Genomic DNA, 17,624 nt, shown 5'->3' with positions numbered 1-17,624 from the left:
GAGAGGCTCTTAAGAGATCCATTTACTCACTACTGGGACTGGGCTGGGTGCTCGCCTGATTGTACTTCCTGGTCATGAGAGCTGTCTGCTATTCTGGGGGTTGGGCACTGACTGATTTCTTTTTTCATTTGGCCAAAATCGTGTTAGTTCAAGGGGGTACACTCTCCTTTGGTTTACTCTTCTCCTTACTAGCTCTAGATGGGAGGGCATAATTTACTTTCAGGCTTTATTGTGAAAAGTATCTTGAGTAGGAAGGTTAAAATGAAATAACCCTGGGTTTATTGCTCAGAGGAGCTGTCCATGTTTTCTTTGCATCCCCATACTGTGATCCCATATTTAAGTGACATCTGAAATCAAGAGTCAAGTTACAGATAAGGAAGTCAGGCTGGGAGGATCATCTCTAGTTTTGTAGTATCTCCCATACTGATAATGGTTTTAAATTGTATTTATATTATATTTTGACCTTTTAGACTTGATTATCCTTTTGAAAACTAAACAGTCTTTACTCTTTTTGTCTAATAATAATAGCTAACTTTTATTGAGTGCCTGCTGGGTGACAGACGCTGTGCTAGGTCCTTTATATAGATTTCCTCAATCCTCACAAGCCTTGGAGGTAGGGTACTAAAATTTTTACTAATGATGAAACTGAGGCTCAGCAATGTTAAGTAACTTGTCCAAGGTCACACAGTAGGAGAGCTGGGATTTGAACGTAGAGCCCACTGTGTTGTGCTGATCTCACTGCGCAGCGCAAAGAGTATTTTGTCTTTCTAGGAGGCTCCTTGTAAATGACGTGTTTGTGGTCCTGATGACTTTTCAGTAGAGGCTAGTGGAGAAACAGACCTCAGGCACTAGATAACTTCCCATTCCTTTTACTTATCTGATTGCTGTGAGCCATCCATTTATTCTTATTAGTATGTAATTTATGAGACAGGAAATGCTTGTTTTCCCAGAGTCGCAGAGAGGAGAAGGTCACTAGTTTTTCCTCATGCATTCAAATAGAAGATGGAATAAGGAACTGTGGCCTATCATTGAGTGAGGATATAGTCCAGTGCACATAGGAGAAGAAGGTGTGTGTGTGTCATACACACCAGGGGAGGTTTTGCTGTGCATAAAACTGGGGAAGGGGTGCTGTGAGGATCACATGAGACTGGCTCTCCAGGTATAGCATTTCTAGGTCTTCTGAAGTAAATCACTGAATGTCCTCTTTGGTCTGTCATGTAAGCTTTGGAAGGAACCTACCCTAGAGGAATAGAGAATGAACTTTCCTCCTTGATGTCTTTCATTTCAGAAGAATCTGTAATCTTATGATGCTTAGTTTTCAGACCCCTTACTGCTGAGGAGTGGCCCTTAACTATAGGGAAATCCTGGAAGACCTTGAGGTCTTTCTCTGAAGAGACTCCGTTTCTTCATTGATGCATAGCAGGTTTAGGTCTGCTGCTTATTCAAGGGTGAAGATGGGAATATGGGAGATAAGTCAATCCTAAAAACTTTTTCTCCTTAAATCAACAAAATACAAATTGTTTTTATTTTTTAAAATTTCAATTAAAATTGATGAGGTAGAGACAATTATAGTATTTAGCCTGGAAAATCTTATGGCTATCATGACATATACTATACAGGGTTATATTTCATGATCAGAATTACTTTTAGATTTACATATGTACCTAATGGTGTCTAATTTGCATTATCTAGCATATTCAGGAACATGACTTGCAGAGTTTGGGCAGTGGTCATATATGTTCTTAACAGCTTTATTCATTCTTTGAAAAGCTTTACTTCTGTTTTTTTTAAAAAAGGCATTATTTTAAAACATCACCTAAGTCTGCTTATTGCCTCATCTTGGGAACTTGATAAAGAAATCTTTCTAGGGCCTGCCCAGTGGCGTAGTGGTTAAGTTCATGTGCTCCACTTCGGGGGCCCAGGGTTCCTGGGATTGGATCCCAGGCACGGACCTACACACCGCTCATCAAGCCATGCTGTGGTGGTATCCCATGTAAAAAGTAGAGGAAGACTGGCATAGATGTTAGCTCAGTGACAATCTTCCTCAAGCAAAAAGAGAAAGATTGGCAATAGATGTTAGCTTAGGGCCAATCTTCCTCACACACACACAAAAAAAGGAAAAGAAATCTTTCTACCTGAATTCTTCTGCCCCTTTTTAAAACATAGTAACCCAAGGAGTTGCTTTTTCTGTATCGAGACAGATATGTGTCTCACATATCAAATTAGTATGCGCTTGTACATCATAAGTATCTGATTGATGTGTCAGATTTTACCAATATTTCTGGCTTCTGCTTCCTATCTTTCTTCCCTCTTCTCTTTGCTCTATCATAGTTTACTCTGATCAAGGGCTTAACTTTTCATCATTCTTAGTAGTATATCACTGCATATTAAGAAGAGAGTGAAAAGCTTTTTAACCATAATACCCTGCAATGAGCCACTGTACTTTACAAATAGAAGTATCTAGCTGTTCTATGACCCTTTACATTTAAGCCACAAAAGCAAATCATTAGGAAGTAACCGTAGTAGACATACCAGAATAACATTCCTTGCGACACCCTCTTATTTAATCAGCTTTCCACCTCTGACATTTTTCTGAGCTGTGTTCTTGGAGAGTGTAGTATTTCCCATCAGAAAGGAGTAGAAGTATTGCTGGGTGATTTGAGTTTTGCCATTATGGTCACCTTTCCTGAAATGTATTCTTCTTTTTGAATCTCTTTACTAAGGTAACTGTACTATCTTTTTCAGATGTCTAGGGCTATGGATAGAATAACCTGGAAATAGTTTAACTTGAGTATAATAACAAAGCAGGATATATATCAAGTATGCTTTTTCTACCAACACCACATCTCCATGGCTTCCTGTCAAAAAGGTGGTTTTGAGAACTTTCTGTGGACTCTGGCCTTACTTTGAAGGGGAAAAAGCTAAAGGATGGAGAATGTTAAATGTTAGAATAGAGGGCTAATATCTAACATAGAGGGGTAACCAGGGCTGGGAGTTAAGAGGGTGGAGCTTACACAGGGAGAAGACTCCTTCAGGCTTATATCTTGGTCTTTCTCACTATTTTTATCTCTACAAAGCTGACTTTAAACGACTGTTTCTGTGGAGTCATTAGGGGTTAGGGGTATATTTCCTCCTCCCCTTCTCTTTTTCAACCCCCACTCTGCCCCCCAGTACTTAGGTAGGAGAAGGGTAAGTAGATGGAGGGGAGGGGGTATTCCCTCCAGAAGATTCCAGGTGACATAACCTTGTTTAACCGCCAGTATTTTTTTCCCTCTCTCTCCCCTCCTACAGAAATGGAGGCAAACGACCATTTTAACTTTACTGGCCTTCCCCCTGCACCTGCTGCCTCAGGACTGAAACCCTCTCCCTCCTCAGGGGAGGGCCTCTACACTAACGGGTCTCCCATGAACTTCCCCCAGCAAGGGAAAAGTGAGTGTGAGGGCCACATGGCCTGGGGAGGGAGTGGGCATCATTCCTTTAGAGCAGGTTGATGGGGTGAGATTGGCTCCCCTCTGGGCTAGCTACCTCACAACAGCTCTCTTTCCTCAGCTCTCTTTCCTCCCGGGTGGGGAGGGGGGAAGTGAATCCTTAGAACTTCGGGGGCTGGAGAGAAATCAGGCCTCTAAGAACAAGTTCTAGGGGTTTATGGAAGCAACACTTTTAGTTTTGACTTAAGGTTGGAAGGAATTAGAAAAACATACTGGCTTTTTCAGCTTAGCCTGCTCTTCTGTCAGCCCTGTTCCCTGGCTACTGCCAGAGAGTGGTGAGGTAGCTACCACTTCTGATAACCAGCTTAGACCCATGAGAGAGAGATAAAGGGCCAGCCCTCGGAGAAGCTGTTTTTAAGAGGTTGGAGAAGCCACCCCTAGGACTGGGGGTGGAGGGGTTGGGTGAAGGTTGGGAGGTGTTTGCCTTTTAGTTTGTGCAGCAGAGAAGAAGGCAGATGCCTGAAGTGCCTGTAGCACCACCTGTCCTTAAGGATAAAAGATAGGGACAGGGAGGGTTTGAATGCTTACCTAGTTCCCCAGAGAAACATCTATAATTCCAGATGGAAGTGTTGCTGCCAGGATTTGGTCTTTTCCTGGATTTGGCTTATCAGTTGCTCTGTATCTTGGCTCTGCCAAGTACCTCTCTAATCTTGCCTGGGTTTCAGGTACTTTATGCTTGGAAGCAGAGAGAAGCCCAAATGCTTCCCTCCTTCCTTGCAGCAGAAAAATACTGCCACAGGCTTATACTTGCCACCTCTGCCGGCTATCCTCCACAAGGGAGTTGCAGATAAATAGAAGCTCCTTTAGTTCACTGGAGGACCCCCACCCTACCTCCAGCTGCCTTAGTATCTTGGTTCCTTTTATTTCATTGTCCTCCAGGCCAGAGATTGCCATTGCTGTTGAGAATTGAAGTCTGCAGTACTGGTCATGCAGAGATTTCTTCCCCCTGCATATTGCTCTCCAGTGCCTATGGGGAGGGGCCAAGCCTAGCCTTCTGAGCTGGGATCTTGCTGCTGTGGTGACTGCAAATTCTATTCTTAGCCCAGCACGAAGTGCTGGATCTGCATGTGCCAGTGAGGTGGAGGCTGTCCCTTCTGGTGCCACTGCAAGGCCAAACAGGCACTGGGGAAATGGTAGAGGGGGCTGGAGAATTCAGTCATGCCACTCCAAGGGAAGAATTCCTCTAGGGAATGAGGGTGGGGAAGAATGCAAGTCACTGTAGGGAGTCTGCAAACAGCTTCATTAAAAAAAATTAAAAGCCTGAGCATCGGCAGCAGTCAGCTCTCTGTTGGTCGCTGCTATGGTAGGCAGGAGAGCTCCCCAGCCCCCTACTCAGTAGCCTCAGCAGCAGTTGCTAAGCTTACATCCAGGAGCATCTGGGTTTGGTGTTCCCTGGAGACTGAAAAGCTATAAATATAACAGAGGGGGAATCCCCCTCCCCTTCACCTTCCCTTTTTCTAGTCAGTGCTGTTCTTTTGGTGGAGTTGGTAGAGTTACTTGCATACATATCTGTAACTGACCCTTTTCCTTCCTTCTCTGCCAGGTTTGAATGGGGATGTGAATGTTAATGGCTTATCTACTGTATCTCACACTACTACTTCAGGGATTTTGAACTCTGCTCCCCACTCCTCCAGCACCTCACACCTCCATCACCCCAACGTGGCCTACGACTGTCTCTGGAACTACTCACAGTACCCATCTGCCAATCCTGGCAGCAACCTCAAGGACCCACCCCTTCTCTCCCAGTTCTCTGGGGGACAATACCCACTCAACGGCATCCTTGGGGGCAGCCGGCAACCTTCATCCCCAAGTCACAACACTAACCTTCGGGCTGGGAGCCAGGAATTCTGGGCCAACGGCACCCAGAGTCCCATGGGGCTTAACTTCGACTCACAGGAACTGTATGATTCCTTTCCTGACCAGAATTTTGAGGTGATGCCCAATGCACCCCCTAGTTTTTTCACCTCCCCACAGACTTCACCTATGTTGGGATCCAGTATCCAAACCTTTGCACCCTCCCAGGAGGTAGGCAGTAGTATCCATCCTGATGAGGCGGCAGAAAAGGAGCTGTCTTCAGTTGTGGCAGAGAATGGCACTGGCTTGGTAGGCAGCCTGGAGCTGGAGGAAGAGCAGCCAGGTATAACTGTGGGTCCGTGAGCTGGGTTGGAAGAGGGAAAATCGGGCTGTGGGGGGCAGTGGCTTTTTGAGGTGAGGAAAACTTGTCTTTCCAGCTCTCTGCAGTGGAGGCTGATTTGCATGTTGGTGATTAGCAGAGCCAAGTGGCTGGTGTTTTTGTGGCAGCAGCACCAGCTCGCGAGTGGGAGTGCAAATTATTTCAAGCTCATGCAGAGCTGCTGGCCTGGAGAGGGCAGGTGGGCGAGCCCGAAACAGCCCCAACAGACACCCTGCATCAAGAAGGGCTTCTTCCAAAATATAGGAAGGGGTTGGGGCATTAGCAGGGAGCATTGAGGCCACTTTGACTTGACTATGGCAGGGCCAGACTGGCTGCTAAAGTGGGCTGAGCCCTAGGAGTGATTGGCTTGTGAATGATGGAAGGAAGCAGGCAGAGCATACCATTGCTTGTCTACTCACAGTTTCCTTTCTTTGTTGTTGTTATTAGCATTGGTGCAGGTGACAATCCCTCTCATCTTTTCCCTCAAAATAGATAAACGCTTAGGTTGCTATTGATTCCAAGTACAAGGGTGACCACCTTGTATGATTACAGGATGTTTTCTCTATTTACTGCCTATTCCCACTGGATGGGGAAATAGCTGAGAATGTGATGGAGTTCTTGTCTCAGACTCCACTCTCCTTTCCCCTCTCTTTACCTGCTGTAGGATTTTACTAGCACATCTCTGCTCACTCAGTGTCTTGGTATGATCGGTACCCAACGTAGAACTGGTACCCATAAATGCTGAAAGAATGAACATTCCTCTAGCAAAGACTGACTGCCTCCTAAAGCAAATGAACCATTGAAGGCACTGATTTTGATTTTTGCCCTCTCCTGGGATTTCCTAGAACTGAAGATGTGTGGCTACAATGGCTCCGTCCCTTCTGTGGAATCATTACACCAAGAGGTCTCAGTCTTGGTCCCTGACCCCACAGTGAGCTGCTTAGATGATCCTTCACATCTTCCTGATCAACTGGAAGACACTCCAATCCTCAGTGAAGTCTCTCTGGAGCCCTTCAACACTCTGGCACCAGGTAGGCTTGGAGGCTGGCTCCCTTCAACTCATCCATGCACAGGGTAGCCAGCTTCTACCACCTGGAAGAGATAGTAAACCATGGAAAATATTCGGGAATCTGGGGCATTGGAGTCTCCAGATAATCCTGTGGCAGACCAGTTTCATGCCACTGGCCTGACTGGGCCAACTGCACTCTGAGCTGAATTGGTTCATTTCCCAGGTTCTCTCCCAGTGTTCCTTTTGGCCAAGGGCCCTGGATTGTAATAATTCACTGGATATGAACTTATTACCACACAGTTGGGCTATTTGGGTTCTCAATAACTAGAAAGAAAACATTTGCCAGTGAACAATTACCTTTTACCCAACTGAGATATAAGAAAGGCCTGTTTTATGATAGATGGCTAGAATTTTGCATTGGTCTGTGGGTTGACATAGGGCCAATGCCTTTCCCTTCATTTCCACGTCAAGTTTTTATGATCCCTGTGGCCTGGTGACTTTACTTTCAGAGAGAGGACTGTAAAATTTCTCTAAGTTAATATTAGAAAGAACCTTCACACTGTGGGAACTAGAATTGGATGTATTCAGACCAGTATTTCTTAAATCTTGCTTTCTGATTTTTCCACTCCCTGAAGAGCCAGTGAGTGGAGGACTCTATGGTATAGATGACACGGAGCTGATGGGTGCAGAGGACAAGCTGCCTCTTGAGGACAGCCCTGTGATTTCTGCCCTTGACTGCCCTTCCCTCAATAACGCCACTGCCTTCAGTCTCCTGGCAGATGACAGTCAAACTTCAGCCTCTATTTTTGCCAGCCCTGCTTCTCCACCTGTCCTTGGGGAATCTGTCCTGCAGGGTAAGTGAAGAGGGGTAGAACAAAGAAAGTCCTTGACCTTGGAAAAGGCGAAAGAACGTTTTCCACAGTTAGGGGCTGGGGGGCTATCTATGAGAACACCTTGCTGGGAGCTGAGGGGGCTATGGGATAGTGTATGGTGGGACAAGAAAAGGCACAGGCTGCTACACTCTCAGATTTGCCCTGTGCCCAGAAGAGCTTGTGAGACTTAGAGTTTGCAGGAAAAAGGAGGCCAGAGGCCTTACTGGCTTCAGGTAAAATGTATTTTTCACGCAATGACAGCAGCTTTGCCCCTTAACCTTCATGAATGATTGGGAAGGACAGCCAGAGACTACTTCTTTTTTTCCAACCCTAGAGAAAAGCCCTTGAAGTAACCCTGTTTAGCTTAGTCCAGGTTTGACTGAGTAGATTCTCTTGTTTTATACGACACCATTTTTCCTTTACCCATCCTGTCCCTGGGATTCTAGATAACAGCTTTGACCTGAATAATGGTAGTGATGCAGAACAGGAAGAAATGGAGACTCAGGCTTCAGACTTCCCACCACCTCTGGCCCAACCAGTCCCTGACCAGTCATCCACTATTCAGCTACATCCAGCAACCGCACCAGCAGTCTCACCAACAGCCTCCCCAGCAATCTCCCTGGCAGTTTCTCCAGCAGCCTCCCCTGAAATCTCTCCAGAGGTCTCCCCAGCAGTTTCTCCAGCAGCCTCTCCAGAACTCTCCCCAGCCGTCTCCCCAGCAGCCTTCCCTACAGTCTCTCCAACTTCCTCGGCAGCCCTCCCACCAGTATCCTCGGAAGTCTCCTTGACAGCCTCCCCGGTGACCTCCCCAAAAGTGTCCCCTGCAGCTTCCCCAGCAGCTGTCTTCCCAGTAGCCTCCCCAGGAAATAAGGATGTCAGCAGCTTTCCTGAAACCACTGCTGACCTGGAAGAGATCACCGGCGAAGGAGTCACTGCTTCTGGCAGTGGTGAGTGTCTAGATTCTCTTCCTCCTCTAGCTGGTTTTAGGAGAAGTGTCTGACCTGTGTGGCATTTAGCCCTTCCTTGCTGGCCTGTTGTTTCACTATTTTGCTTGAACTCTTAATTTGGATATCCCCCATCTTCCTCCCAAGGTGATGTCCTGAGGAGACGTATTGCTACCCCTGAAGAAGTTCGTCTTCCCCTCCAACATGGGTAAATGCTCTAGTTTGCTACGTGCATTGACCTTGACAAATTTAATGACTGACTTTAGGAAGAAGAGAAGGGAGCTCCTCTCTTCTGAGGTGGGGAGGAATGGGCTAGATAAGAATGGATTAAAGGATAGCAATGATAATGTTTCTCTGCAAGAGATTCCTAGGCTTTCCTTCTCCCTAGGGGTGGGGGAATGTTGGTCTCCCCTTACCTATTCTTTCCTCATTTTGTGGCCAGTCTGTTTTTTGCTCAGGACTGTTAACTTCTCCAAACCCAGCTGGTGACCCTAAGGCTCAGATATCCAAATTAGCTAATTTGTCCTTTATGCTTAGAGAAGGAGTAGCAGTGAATGGGGAGGGGCTTAGTTCTGATGAGTTGTTTTTTTTTTTTAAATGCTCTTTGAAGAGGTAAGGGCAGGAACAATACGTGAGTAGAGTGAGCTAGCAGCTGACATCAGGGCCTTGTAGGAATAACTCCCTTCCTGATCTTCCCCACCTCCCACCCCTCTAGGCTACTGTTGCTCACCAAGTCTAAATTCTGCTTCAAGTTATGAGAGAAAGATAAGGCTTAGTCTTAGAATAATGTGTTGCTCAGAACACAGAGTTCCTTACTAAACCCTGGCCTGTGGAGTTGGAGTCAGCAGCCAGTATCCTCTTCTGCTTGCCTCCCCACTCTCTGTCTTTTCTGCCTGTATTCCCTTAGGTCATCATCCTCTTTACTGCAAACCCAGTAGTTGCCCTGAACAGTGTCAGGGAGCGGGTTTCTGGCTGCTCATCTCACTGACTTTGTAAAGGGAGGCGTGAAGGTCTTTCTGGGCTTGGGCAGTTTGGTGTATTGCTTTACCCCGAGGTCCTGAGGGGTTTGTGGAGCTCAGGTCTGCCTTCTAGCCAGGCTTGTGTCTCATGCTGCATTTGCCTCTACGTGCAGTTCTGGTGAGACAGATGCGGGGAGCATTTGCTCAGTGGGTTTGGCTCCTGGGTGGCTTGAGAGTGGGTAGGGGTGTGACCTGGTGGCAGGGCCCGTGTGCTTCTCTGGCAGGTGGCGGAGAGAGGTGCGCATCAAGAAGGGCAGCCACCGCTGGCAGGGAGAGACCTGGTATTACGGCCCCTGTGGGAAGAGGATGAAACAGTTCCCGGAAGTGATCAAGGTAATGAGGTTTTCATTCTTGGGCCCAGTTGCAACAGCCTGGCATTATCTGCTCTGGGCCTGTTCTGCTTGTGCTCTTGCTGGCAAGACATAGTAGGGCTATGACTTCATTAATGCCACTTTACCTCCTCCTCTTAGTACCTGAGCCGCAACGTGGTACACAATGTCCGCCGTGAGCACTTCAGCTTCAGTCCCCGTATGCCTGTTGGAGATTTCTTTGAAGAGAGAGACACACCAGAGGTGCAGACCCAAGGGTTAAATATGCTTTCCCTAAGAAAGGGTTGATGGACAAACTGCAGCTTCCTCTTGTGGGGTTTGGAGGTTCTGGGGCATTGAATGGTTCAGAGGGCCTAGTGGTTTGCAATGATTCCTCCCATTGTAACAGTTTTCCTCATTACCTTAGGGCTTGCAGTGGGTACAGCTCTCAGCAGAGGAGATCCCATCCAGGATTCAGGCAATTACTGGGAAACGGGGCCGACCTCGAAACACTGAGAAGGCCAAGACCAAGGAAGTCCCCAAGGTGAAACGGGGCCGAGGTCGGCCACCCAAGGTCAAAATCACTGAGCTGTTGAATAAGACAGACAACCGCCTCCTAAAGAAATTGGAGGCCCAAGGTACAGTGGTGTCTTTTTCTTTTTAAAAATTGTTTTATTGAGGTCATATTGGTTTATAGCATTGTGTACTTTCAGGTGTACATTATTATATATCAGTGTCCGTATAGACTGCATCATGCTCGTCACCAATAGTCTAGTTTTCATCCATCACCATACGTATGTGCTCCTTTAACCCCTTCACCCTCCCCCTACCCCCTTCCCCTCTGGTAACCACTAATCTGTCCTCTTTGTCCCTATGTTTATCTTCCACATATGAGTGAAATCATGGTGTTTGTCTTTGTCTGGCTTATTTCGATTAACATAATACCCTCAAGGTCTAGCCATGTTGTTGCAATGGGATGATTTTGTCTTTTTTTTATGCCTGAGTAGTATTCCATTTTGTGTGTGTGTGTGTGTGTGTGTGTGTGTGTGTGTGTGTGACATACATACAGTGGTGTTTCTTACTCTGGGATTCTGCTCGCTCTACAAGGCATCTGAAATGTGGATAAATTGATAATGCCTGGATTTCCCAGGAGCTTGACTGACATTATCTGAACAGAATGAATCTGAATCACCTCTCCCTCCCTGGAAAATAGCATTAGGGTCCCAGCACTTTTGTGGTACTTCTTTAACAACCAGTTTCTTCCTCGAGTTCCTCTTACTAGTAGAGTCTTGAGCAGTCCCCAGATGTAGTTAGAGGAGAGGGTTTTCATGTCTTTCTTACAATCTTTCGGCTCCTTACTTATCTTACTGGTTTTGGTTGTACACTCTTACTTTACTCATTGCCACCATCACAGAAGTTCAGAATTCACATCTGAATCCAAAAGATAAATGGAACTCTTTAGTGGGGTAGACAGGTAGGATATGTCTAATTTTTCAATAAATACTGCATTTATCCTGATACAGTATGAAGAATTTGGAAAAATTTGGAGTCTTCTGACTCATTCAGAGTTCCAACTCTGCCAGATTCTGACTGTATTGACCCTAGAGCAAGTCACTTTTATGCCTATATAGTGGTTCATCTGCAGATAATATCTGTCTAACTTAGAGAATTGCTGTGCAGATGTGATGGTGGTAGCTTTTCTGTGCCAGAATAGAATAGATGCTACCATATCAGAAATGTCAGTTCTAAGACACTCTGCTGCTGCAGTCACACTTCAGTATTAAGTCTTCCGAAAGGGAAGAAATTCACGTCTTTTAGTGGAGCAGGACATAGGAGCTGATCATAAGCAATAGCGGTATTGGTGTTGATCTGATACTACTGAGGTGTCCGTTATCTGGACTCTTTCTTTCTGGCACATTCTTGGTTAGTCAGTGCTTCCAACTCTGGATACCTCCCTCTTTCCCTGGCAGTTTGGTTTTCTGTTTCATTGCTCTGTTCTAAAATCAGGCTCTGGGTTGCTGTCCTTGTCAGATAGCCTGGGACATAGGCTACAGGCTACTCTGTCACTGTGGCCTCTAGGACCCCTTCTAAAGCAGTCCAGTCTGTTCCAGAGCTGGTGCTTCTGGGAAGGAGATACATTTGAATTCTTTACGCTAACCCCATAGCACAAAGAGGAGGTGCCTGTCCTACATTTTTCCCCCAATATTTTGTTATGTATACTTTAAAAAAGAAAGAAACTTGTAGATTCTTCAGGGAGCTACTTGGGAAGCCAGCTGTATGACTGGCTTGTTCTGCTCTGGATGCTGGAGATCAGTCTGCCTGCCTCTTCATTTTCATTTCTGCTCACACAGAAACGCTGAATGAGGAGGATAAAGCAAAGATGAGTAAAATCAAGAAGAAGGTGAAGCAGAAGGTACAGCGGGGAGAGTGTCAGACTGCTGGCCAAGGGCAGGTGAGGGACATCAGAGAGATTACACAGGGGGTTGACTTTTCCTACAGCCTGCTCCGTCTTTTCTTCTTTCTCTCACATCTGCTACCCGCCCCCCCACCCTTGTAGCAGCATACTTTCATTACGTGGAATTTTGGGGGGCTTGATTTTAGAGAATTGGGCTTGTTCAGGAACAATGTGGGCATCTCCAGGGTGAGAGAATTGATCCACTGCCAATCCCTCATCCCATCTCTCACCTCTCCTCCCCAGCACCCTTGTCTGTTTTTGAATCCTAGCCCAAGCAGAGATGCTTTCAGAGTTTGAGGAGAAATGACTTCCCTTATGGTTTACAGGCCAGAAACAAGCGGAAACAAGAGACCAAGAGCTTAAAGCAGAAGGAAGCTAAGAAGAAATCCAAGGTAGGTGCATGTACACAAGTGTAACTTTGAAGTCACCAAACTGATTTTGCAAGACGTGTGGGTCATTCTTGTTTTGTAGTCATGTTTCTGGGCTCAGAGGTGGGAAGGATGGGGACCAGGGAAGGGTGGTGACTGGAATCTTGATGGCACTCTTGGTTCCTCTTCTCCCTTGGGTGGGTAGGCTGAGAAGGAGAAGGTAAAGACAAAGCAGGAAAAACTGAAAGAAAAAGTCAAGAGGGAGAAGAAGGAGAAGGTAAAAATGAAGGAAAAGGAGGAGGTGACCAAAACCAAGGCAGCCTGTAAAGCAGATAAAACCCTGACCTCGCAGAGGCGCTTGGAGGAGCGGCAGAGACAGCAGATGATCTTGGAAGAGATGAAGAAGCCCACAGAGGATATGTGTCTGACTGACCACCAGGTAGTGAGGGGACAGTAACAGGTGCTGGGTCCTGGAGGGGCCAGTGGTGAAGACATGTCTATTAAAGGAATTGCCTTCTGGTATGTTTGACGAACCCCCTACCACTTTTCCCCTTACAGCCCCTGCCCAACTTCTCACGCATCCCTGGTCTCATCCTGCCTAGTGGGGCCTTCTCAGACTGCTTGACCATTGTGGAGTTTCTGCACAGCTTTGGCAAGGTGCTGGGCTTTGACCCTGCCAAAGATGTACCTAGCCTGGGGGTCCTGCAGGAGGGACTTCTGTGTCAAGGCGACAGCTTGGGCGAGGTGCAAGATCTGCTTGTGCGGCTGCTGAAGGCTGCCCTCTACGATCCTGGCTTGCCCTCCTACTGTCAGGTGAGGTCCTTTCCTAGGCAGGTTGGGAGGGCCTGGGATCCAATGCTTTGTCTCAGTTTTGTTTTCTCTTTAAGTTAAACACAGGAAAGCCCCTCCCTAAAGTGATCAGGACCAGTGAAGGGAGATAGAGTTTCTGTTTCTGTTTTCCTTGTATTTTTTCCTTCAGTTTCTTCCTGACCTTCCTCTGCTTACTTGTTCATTTTCCTTTATTTTACTCCTTTTCTTTTACTCCTTTCCTTTGTCTTCCCTCGTCCTAGCAGCTTTCATTCTTTTCCTCTTTTCCTATCTTCACACCATAGTTCACTCCTACCATATTTTCCCGTTCCAGATTCACCCAACTTGAGTTGTTCCTCTTTCTCTCTTAACTCCCCTTGTGCTCTCCTCCAAACAGTCCTTAAAGATCTTGGGGGAGAAGGTATCTGAGATCCCACTGACAAGAGACAACGTGTCTGAGATCCTGCGCTGCTTCCTCATGGCATATGGAGTGGAGCCAGCCCTCTGTGACAGCCTGCGCACCCAGCCTTTTCAGGCCCAGCCACCCCAACAGAAGGCTGCTGTCCTGGCCTTCCTGGTGCATGAGCTCAACGGCTCCACCCTCATCATCAAGTGAGGGGCTGGGGGCAGGGGAGTTTGTTGTATGCCTTGGTCAGAATGGGATGGGGGAGGGGTTTAGCCATCCAGAAATCTTGGGTGATGTCTGTCCACTGCCATGCTCTGGAGATGCTGGAGTGACTTGGGACCAAATCTTGGTGCCTTCCCTTGGAGAACCTGAGCCTGCCTCTGCCATTCATCCAATCTGGGCTCTAGGCTGAAACCCCCTGTTCAGCTGCAGTCCCTTTGCCCTTGAGACTGCCTTCTTTTTCGTGTGGGCTGCCACTTCTACTTCAAAATTCCATTCGCTATTCTCCTGCAGTGAGATTGACAAGACTCTGGAGAGTATGTCCAGCTACAGGAAAAACAAGTGGATTGTTGAAGGCCGGCTCCGGAGGTAGGGACAGGACAGAGGGAAGGGCCCAGAGAGAGAAGGGGGAAAGGGTGAAGCATAGTCAGGACTTTCGCCTGGACCTTGATGCCCTTAGTCCCTTCCTGGGGTTGGGAGCTTACCCCAGCACTCAAGATGGCTTAGATTCCAGGTGTTCCTTTTGTGGCAGTATCACGTTCCTCACCACCATTTCCCTTGATCTTTGTCTGTTTCAAGACTGAAAACTGCTCTGGCCAAGCGAACTGGGCGGCCTGAGGTAGAGATGCAAGGGCCAGAGGAAGGCCTGGGGCGGAGGCGCAGTTCTCGGATCATGGAGGAGACCAGTGGCATGGAAGAGGAGGAAGAGGAGGAGATTACAGCAGTTGTCCATGGCCGTAGGGGTCGAAGAGATGGAGAGGTACTAGCCCCAGACCACGGAAAGTGGGGGGTTGGAAAATAGATTATTTCTCTTCCTGGAGTCTGATAATTCCCTTTCTCTCGGTGTCCACTCGTCTCTCCTCCAGGTTGATGCCACAGCATCTAGCATCCCAGAGCTAGAGCGCCAGATAGAAAAACTCAGCAAGGTATTGTGCTTCTAACCTCCTAGGAGCTGGAGATGTGGGCTGGGTGAGAACTGATTGCCTTATAAGTTGGGCCCAGATGGTATCAATTTTATGGGGAAGTTGAGAGCCATTGCCCTTCTTCCATGTACTGGACGAAGTCATCATTGTCACCCTGGAAATGTGGTTTTTATTCATCTTCCTTTTCCACTGCCTACCTAGCGTCAGCTTTTCTTTCGCAAAAAGCTGCTTCACTCATCCCAGATGCTTCGGGCAGTCTCCTTGGGTCAGGACCGCTACAGACGCCGCTACTGGGTGTTGCCCTATTTGGCTGGTATCTTTGTGGAAGGAACAGAGGGGAGCTTAGGTATGTGTGTCGAGGGAACCCGAATTGAGTCCTGTCTAACAAAAGTTAGACAATTCCTTTTCCTCTGCCTAGTTGTCTTGGGCTTCTTTCATTTTCTGAGAATCAGTATAGCATAGTGAAGAGCACAGGCCCTGAAGCAGACTGCCTGCCCACCTGCTCTCCGTTCACCAGCCATATGCTTCAGTGTCTTCCTCTGTAAAACAGAGATGATAATAGTATGGATGCTTCCATAGCAGGGCTACTGAGAGAATTAAAATAAATTAATGCTCTTAGAATAGTGCTTAAGATATAGTTGGTTTGCAATAAATGCTGATTCATGATTATGCTGCTGCTGATTACTTGGGAGAACAGTTTCCCCAGATACTGTGTTCATTGGCATGTAAGCTGTTCCCAGTGGAATCTCGAAAAGGGGGGAATTAAGTTCAAGAGAAAAAGAAAGCTTATATCCTATAGTTTATATACTTTCTTTCTTTCTCCTTATATATCAGTGTGTGTCTTAAGTTCTTCACTTCTCTTTACAGTTCCTGAGGATGTGATAAAGCAGGAAACTGACTCCTTGAAAGTAGCAGGCCATACAGCACCCAGCCCAGCTCCCTTCTCTCTGAAGAGGGAATTAGCTGGCTCCAGCACCTCCACCAGTTCTCCTGCCCGGGCCCGAGGCCGACCTCGAAAAACTAAGCCTGGGTCTATGCATCCTAGGCACCTTAAATCCCCTTTTAGGGGTCAGGAGTCAGAACAGCCCCAAGCCCAGCTTCAGCCTGAGACTCAGCCCCATCCTCAGCTTCAGGCTCATGCCCAGCCTCAGCCCCAGCCCCAGCCCCAGCTTCAGTCCCATCCTCAGTCCCATAATGGGTTCCTGGAGCCAGAAGGCTCCCCTTTGTCTCTGGGTCAGAGCCAGCATGACCTCAGCCAGTCAGCCTTCCTGTCTTGGCTAAGCCAGACTCAGAGCCATGGCTCCCTGTTGAGCAGCTCAGTCCTCACTCCTGATAGCAGCCCTGGAAAACTGGACTCGACCCCATCACAGCCCCTAGAGGAGCCAGAGCCTGATGAGGCGGAATCCAGCCCTGATTCTCAAGCTCCCTGGTTTAACTTCTCAGCTCAGATACCCTGCAACGCTGCCCCTACGCCACCCCCTGCAGTTTCTGAGGACCAGCCTACTCCCTCCCTCCAGCTACCTGCCTCCTCCAAGCCAGTAAGTAGCCAGAACAAATAGTATGCACCTGATTTCATCTTCCCACAGGCTCCATTGCCTGGCTGTGGGCTGTTACTGAAGTTGGGAGAAAGGATGGGGCCATTAGGGTCCTGTAAATCTGAAAACACCCTCAGCCCCTTATGTTTCATCTGATTCACAGGCGAACAGACCCAGTGCTGCCAACCCCTGTTCTCCAGTGCAGCTCTTTTCCACCCCTTTGCCTGGGGTGGCCCCTAAGAGGCGAGCAGGAGACCCTGGAGAAACACCACAAAGTCCCGCAGGGCTGCGACAGCCAAAACGGAGAGGGAGACCCCCCAGTAAGTTCTTCAAACAGATGGAGCAGCGTTACCTAACCCAGCTGACAGCCCAGCCTGTCCCTGCTGGTGAGTGACCTTTGGTAGATGGGGTATGGGCAGGGGTGGCATCAGATGTGGGCTGTGTGATTCGTAGCTGGTCCCTGCTCCCCACCCCACACACATAAACTGTTCACAGAGATGTGCTCAGGCTGGTGGTGGATCCAAGATCCTGAGACATTGGATGCCACACTCAAGGCCCTGCACCCCCGAGGCATCCGGGAGAAGGCACTTCACAAACACCTAAACAAGCACAGGGACTTCTTACAGGAAGTCTGCCTTCGGCCCTCAACTGGTAAGATAGATACCGTGATGCAGCCTGAGCTGAAGAGCCTAGGGTACATGTCAAGTTGCTGCTGTGGACAACAGCCTCATGCGCCTTTCCCCTCTGCCTTCTGTCTTCTCAGACCCCATTTTTGAGCCCAGTCAGCTACCTCCCTTTCAAGAAGGGATTTTAAGCTGGTCTCCCAAAGAGAAGACATATGAGACAGACCTGGCTGTGCTTCAGTGGGTAGAGGAGCTGGAACAGCGGGTTATCCTGTCTGATCTGCAGATTCGGGTACACTGGGGCTGGCACTGGGTAGGGGGTTGTTGAGGGAAGGGTGTTAATCTCTTGTACCCTATTAGGAAAAACCCTGGGTCCCCACTTGACAAGTGATCTCCTGTGACCCTAAGTAGGTCACATTTTTTCTATGCTTAATTTTCTTCCTTTACAATGAAGAATTTTATTCTTCTCTCCCAC

At 47.7% G+C, this 17,624-nt stretch overlaps 1 protein-coding gene across 49 annotated transcripts in view; it reads left to right on the top strand.

Moving 5' to 3' along the window:
- BAZ2A (bromodomain adjacent to zinc finger domain 2A) overlaps nt 1–17,624 on the top strand; it is a 33,744-nt gene that overhangs the window by 11,552 nt on the left and 4,568 nt on the right. For 11 of the 49 annotated variants that reach the window (XM_070621685.1, XM_008541352.2, XM_070621691.1 and 8 more), the window contains 22 exons: nt 3,292–3,429; nt 5,032–5,625; nt 6,507–6,692; nt 7,306–7,524; nt 7,989–8,489; nt 8,634–8,694; nt 9,730–9,838; nt 9,976–10,077; nt 10,241–10,451; nt 12,165–12,265; nt 12,595–12,660; nt 12,842–13,075; nt 13,195–13,449; nt 13,841–14,055; nt 14,363–14,437; nt 14,648–14,828; nt 14,935–14,994; nt 15,193–15,337; nt 15,859–16,529; nt 16,690–16,912; nt 17,022–17,177; nt 17,290–17,441. In XM_070621685.1, coding sequence (XP_070477786.1) covers nt 3,294–3,429; nt 5,032–5,625; nt 6,507–6,692; nt 7,306–7,524; nt 7,989–8,489; nt 8,634–8,694; nt 9,730–9,838; nt 9,976–10,077; nt 10,241–10,451; nt 12,165–12,265; nt 12,595–12,660; nt 12,842–13,075; nt 13,195–13,449; nt 13,841–14,055; nt 14,363–14,437; nt 14,648–14,828; nt 14,935–14,994; nt 15,193–15,337; nt 15,859–16,529; nt 16,690–16,912; nt 17,022–17,177; nt 17,290–17,441 — 4,653 coding nt within the window. In that variant the 5' untranslated portion in view covers nt 3,292–3,293. Of the gene's footprint in view, nt 1–3,291; nt 3,430–5,031; nt 5,626–5,719; nt 5,861–6,506; nt 6,693–7,305; nt 7,525–7,988; nt 8,490–8,633; nt 8,695–9,729; nt 9,839–9,975; nt 10,078–10,240; nt 10,452–12,164; nt 12,266–12,594; nt 12,661–12,841; nt 13,076–13,194; nt 13,450–13,840; nt 14,056–14,362; nt 14,438–14,647; nt 14,829–14,934; nt 14,995–15,192; nt 15,338–15,858; nt 16,530–16,689; nt 16,913–17,021; nt 17,178–17,289; nt 17,442–17,624 lie in introns of all 49 variants that reach the window. The other 38 variants (XM_008541346.2, XM_008541344.2, XM_008541347.2 and 35 more) reach the window with 13 other exon arrangements.

Source organism: Equus przewalskii, chromosome 5, assembly GCF_037783145.1.
Source record: "Equus przewalskii isolate Varuska chromosome 5, EquPr2, whole genome shotgun sequence".
NCBI classification, from domain to species: Eukaryota; Metazoa; Chordata; class Mammalia; order Perissodactyla; family Equidae; genus Equus; species Equus przewalskii.
Note: the sequence above shows the minus strand (reverse complement) of the source record. Positions and strands in the feature narration are given on the sequence as shown.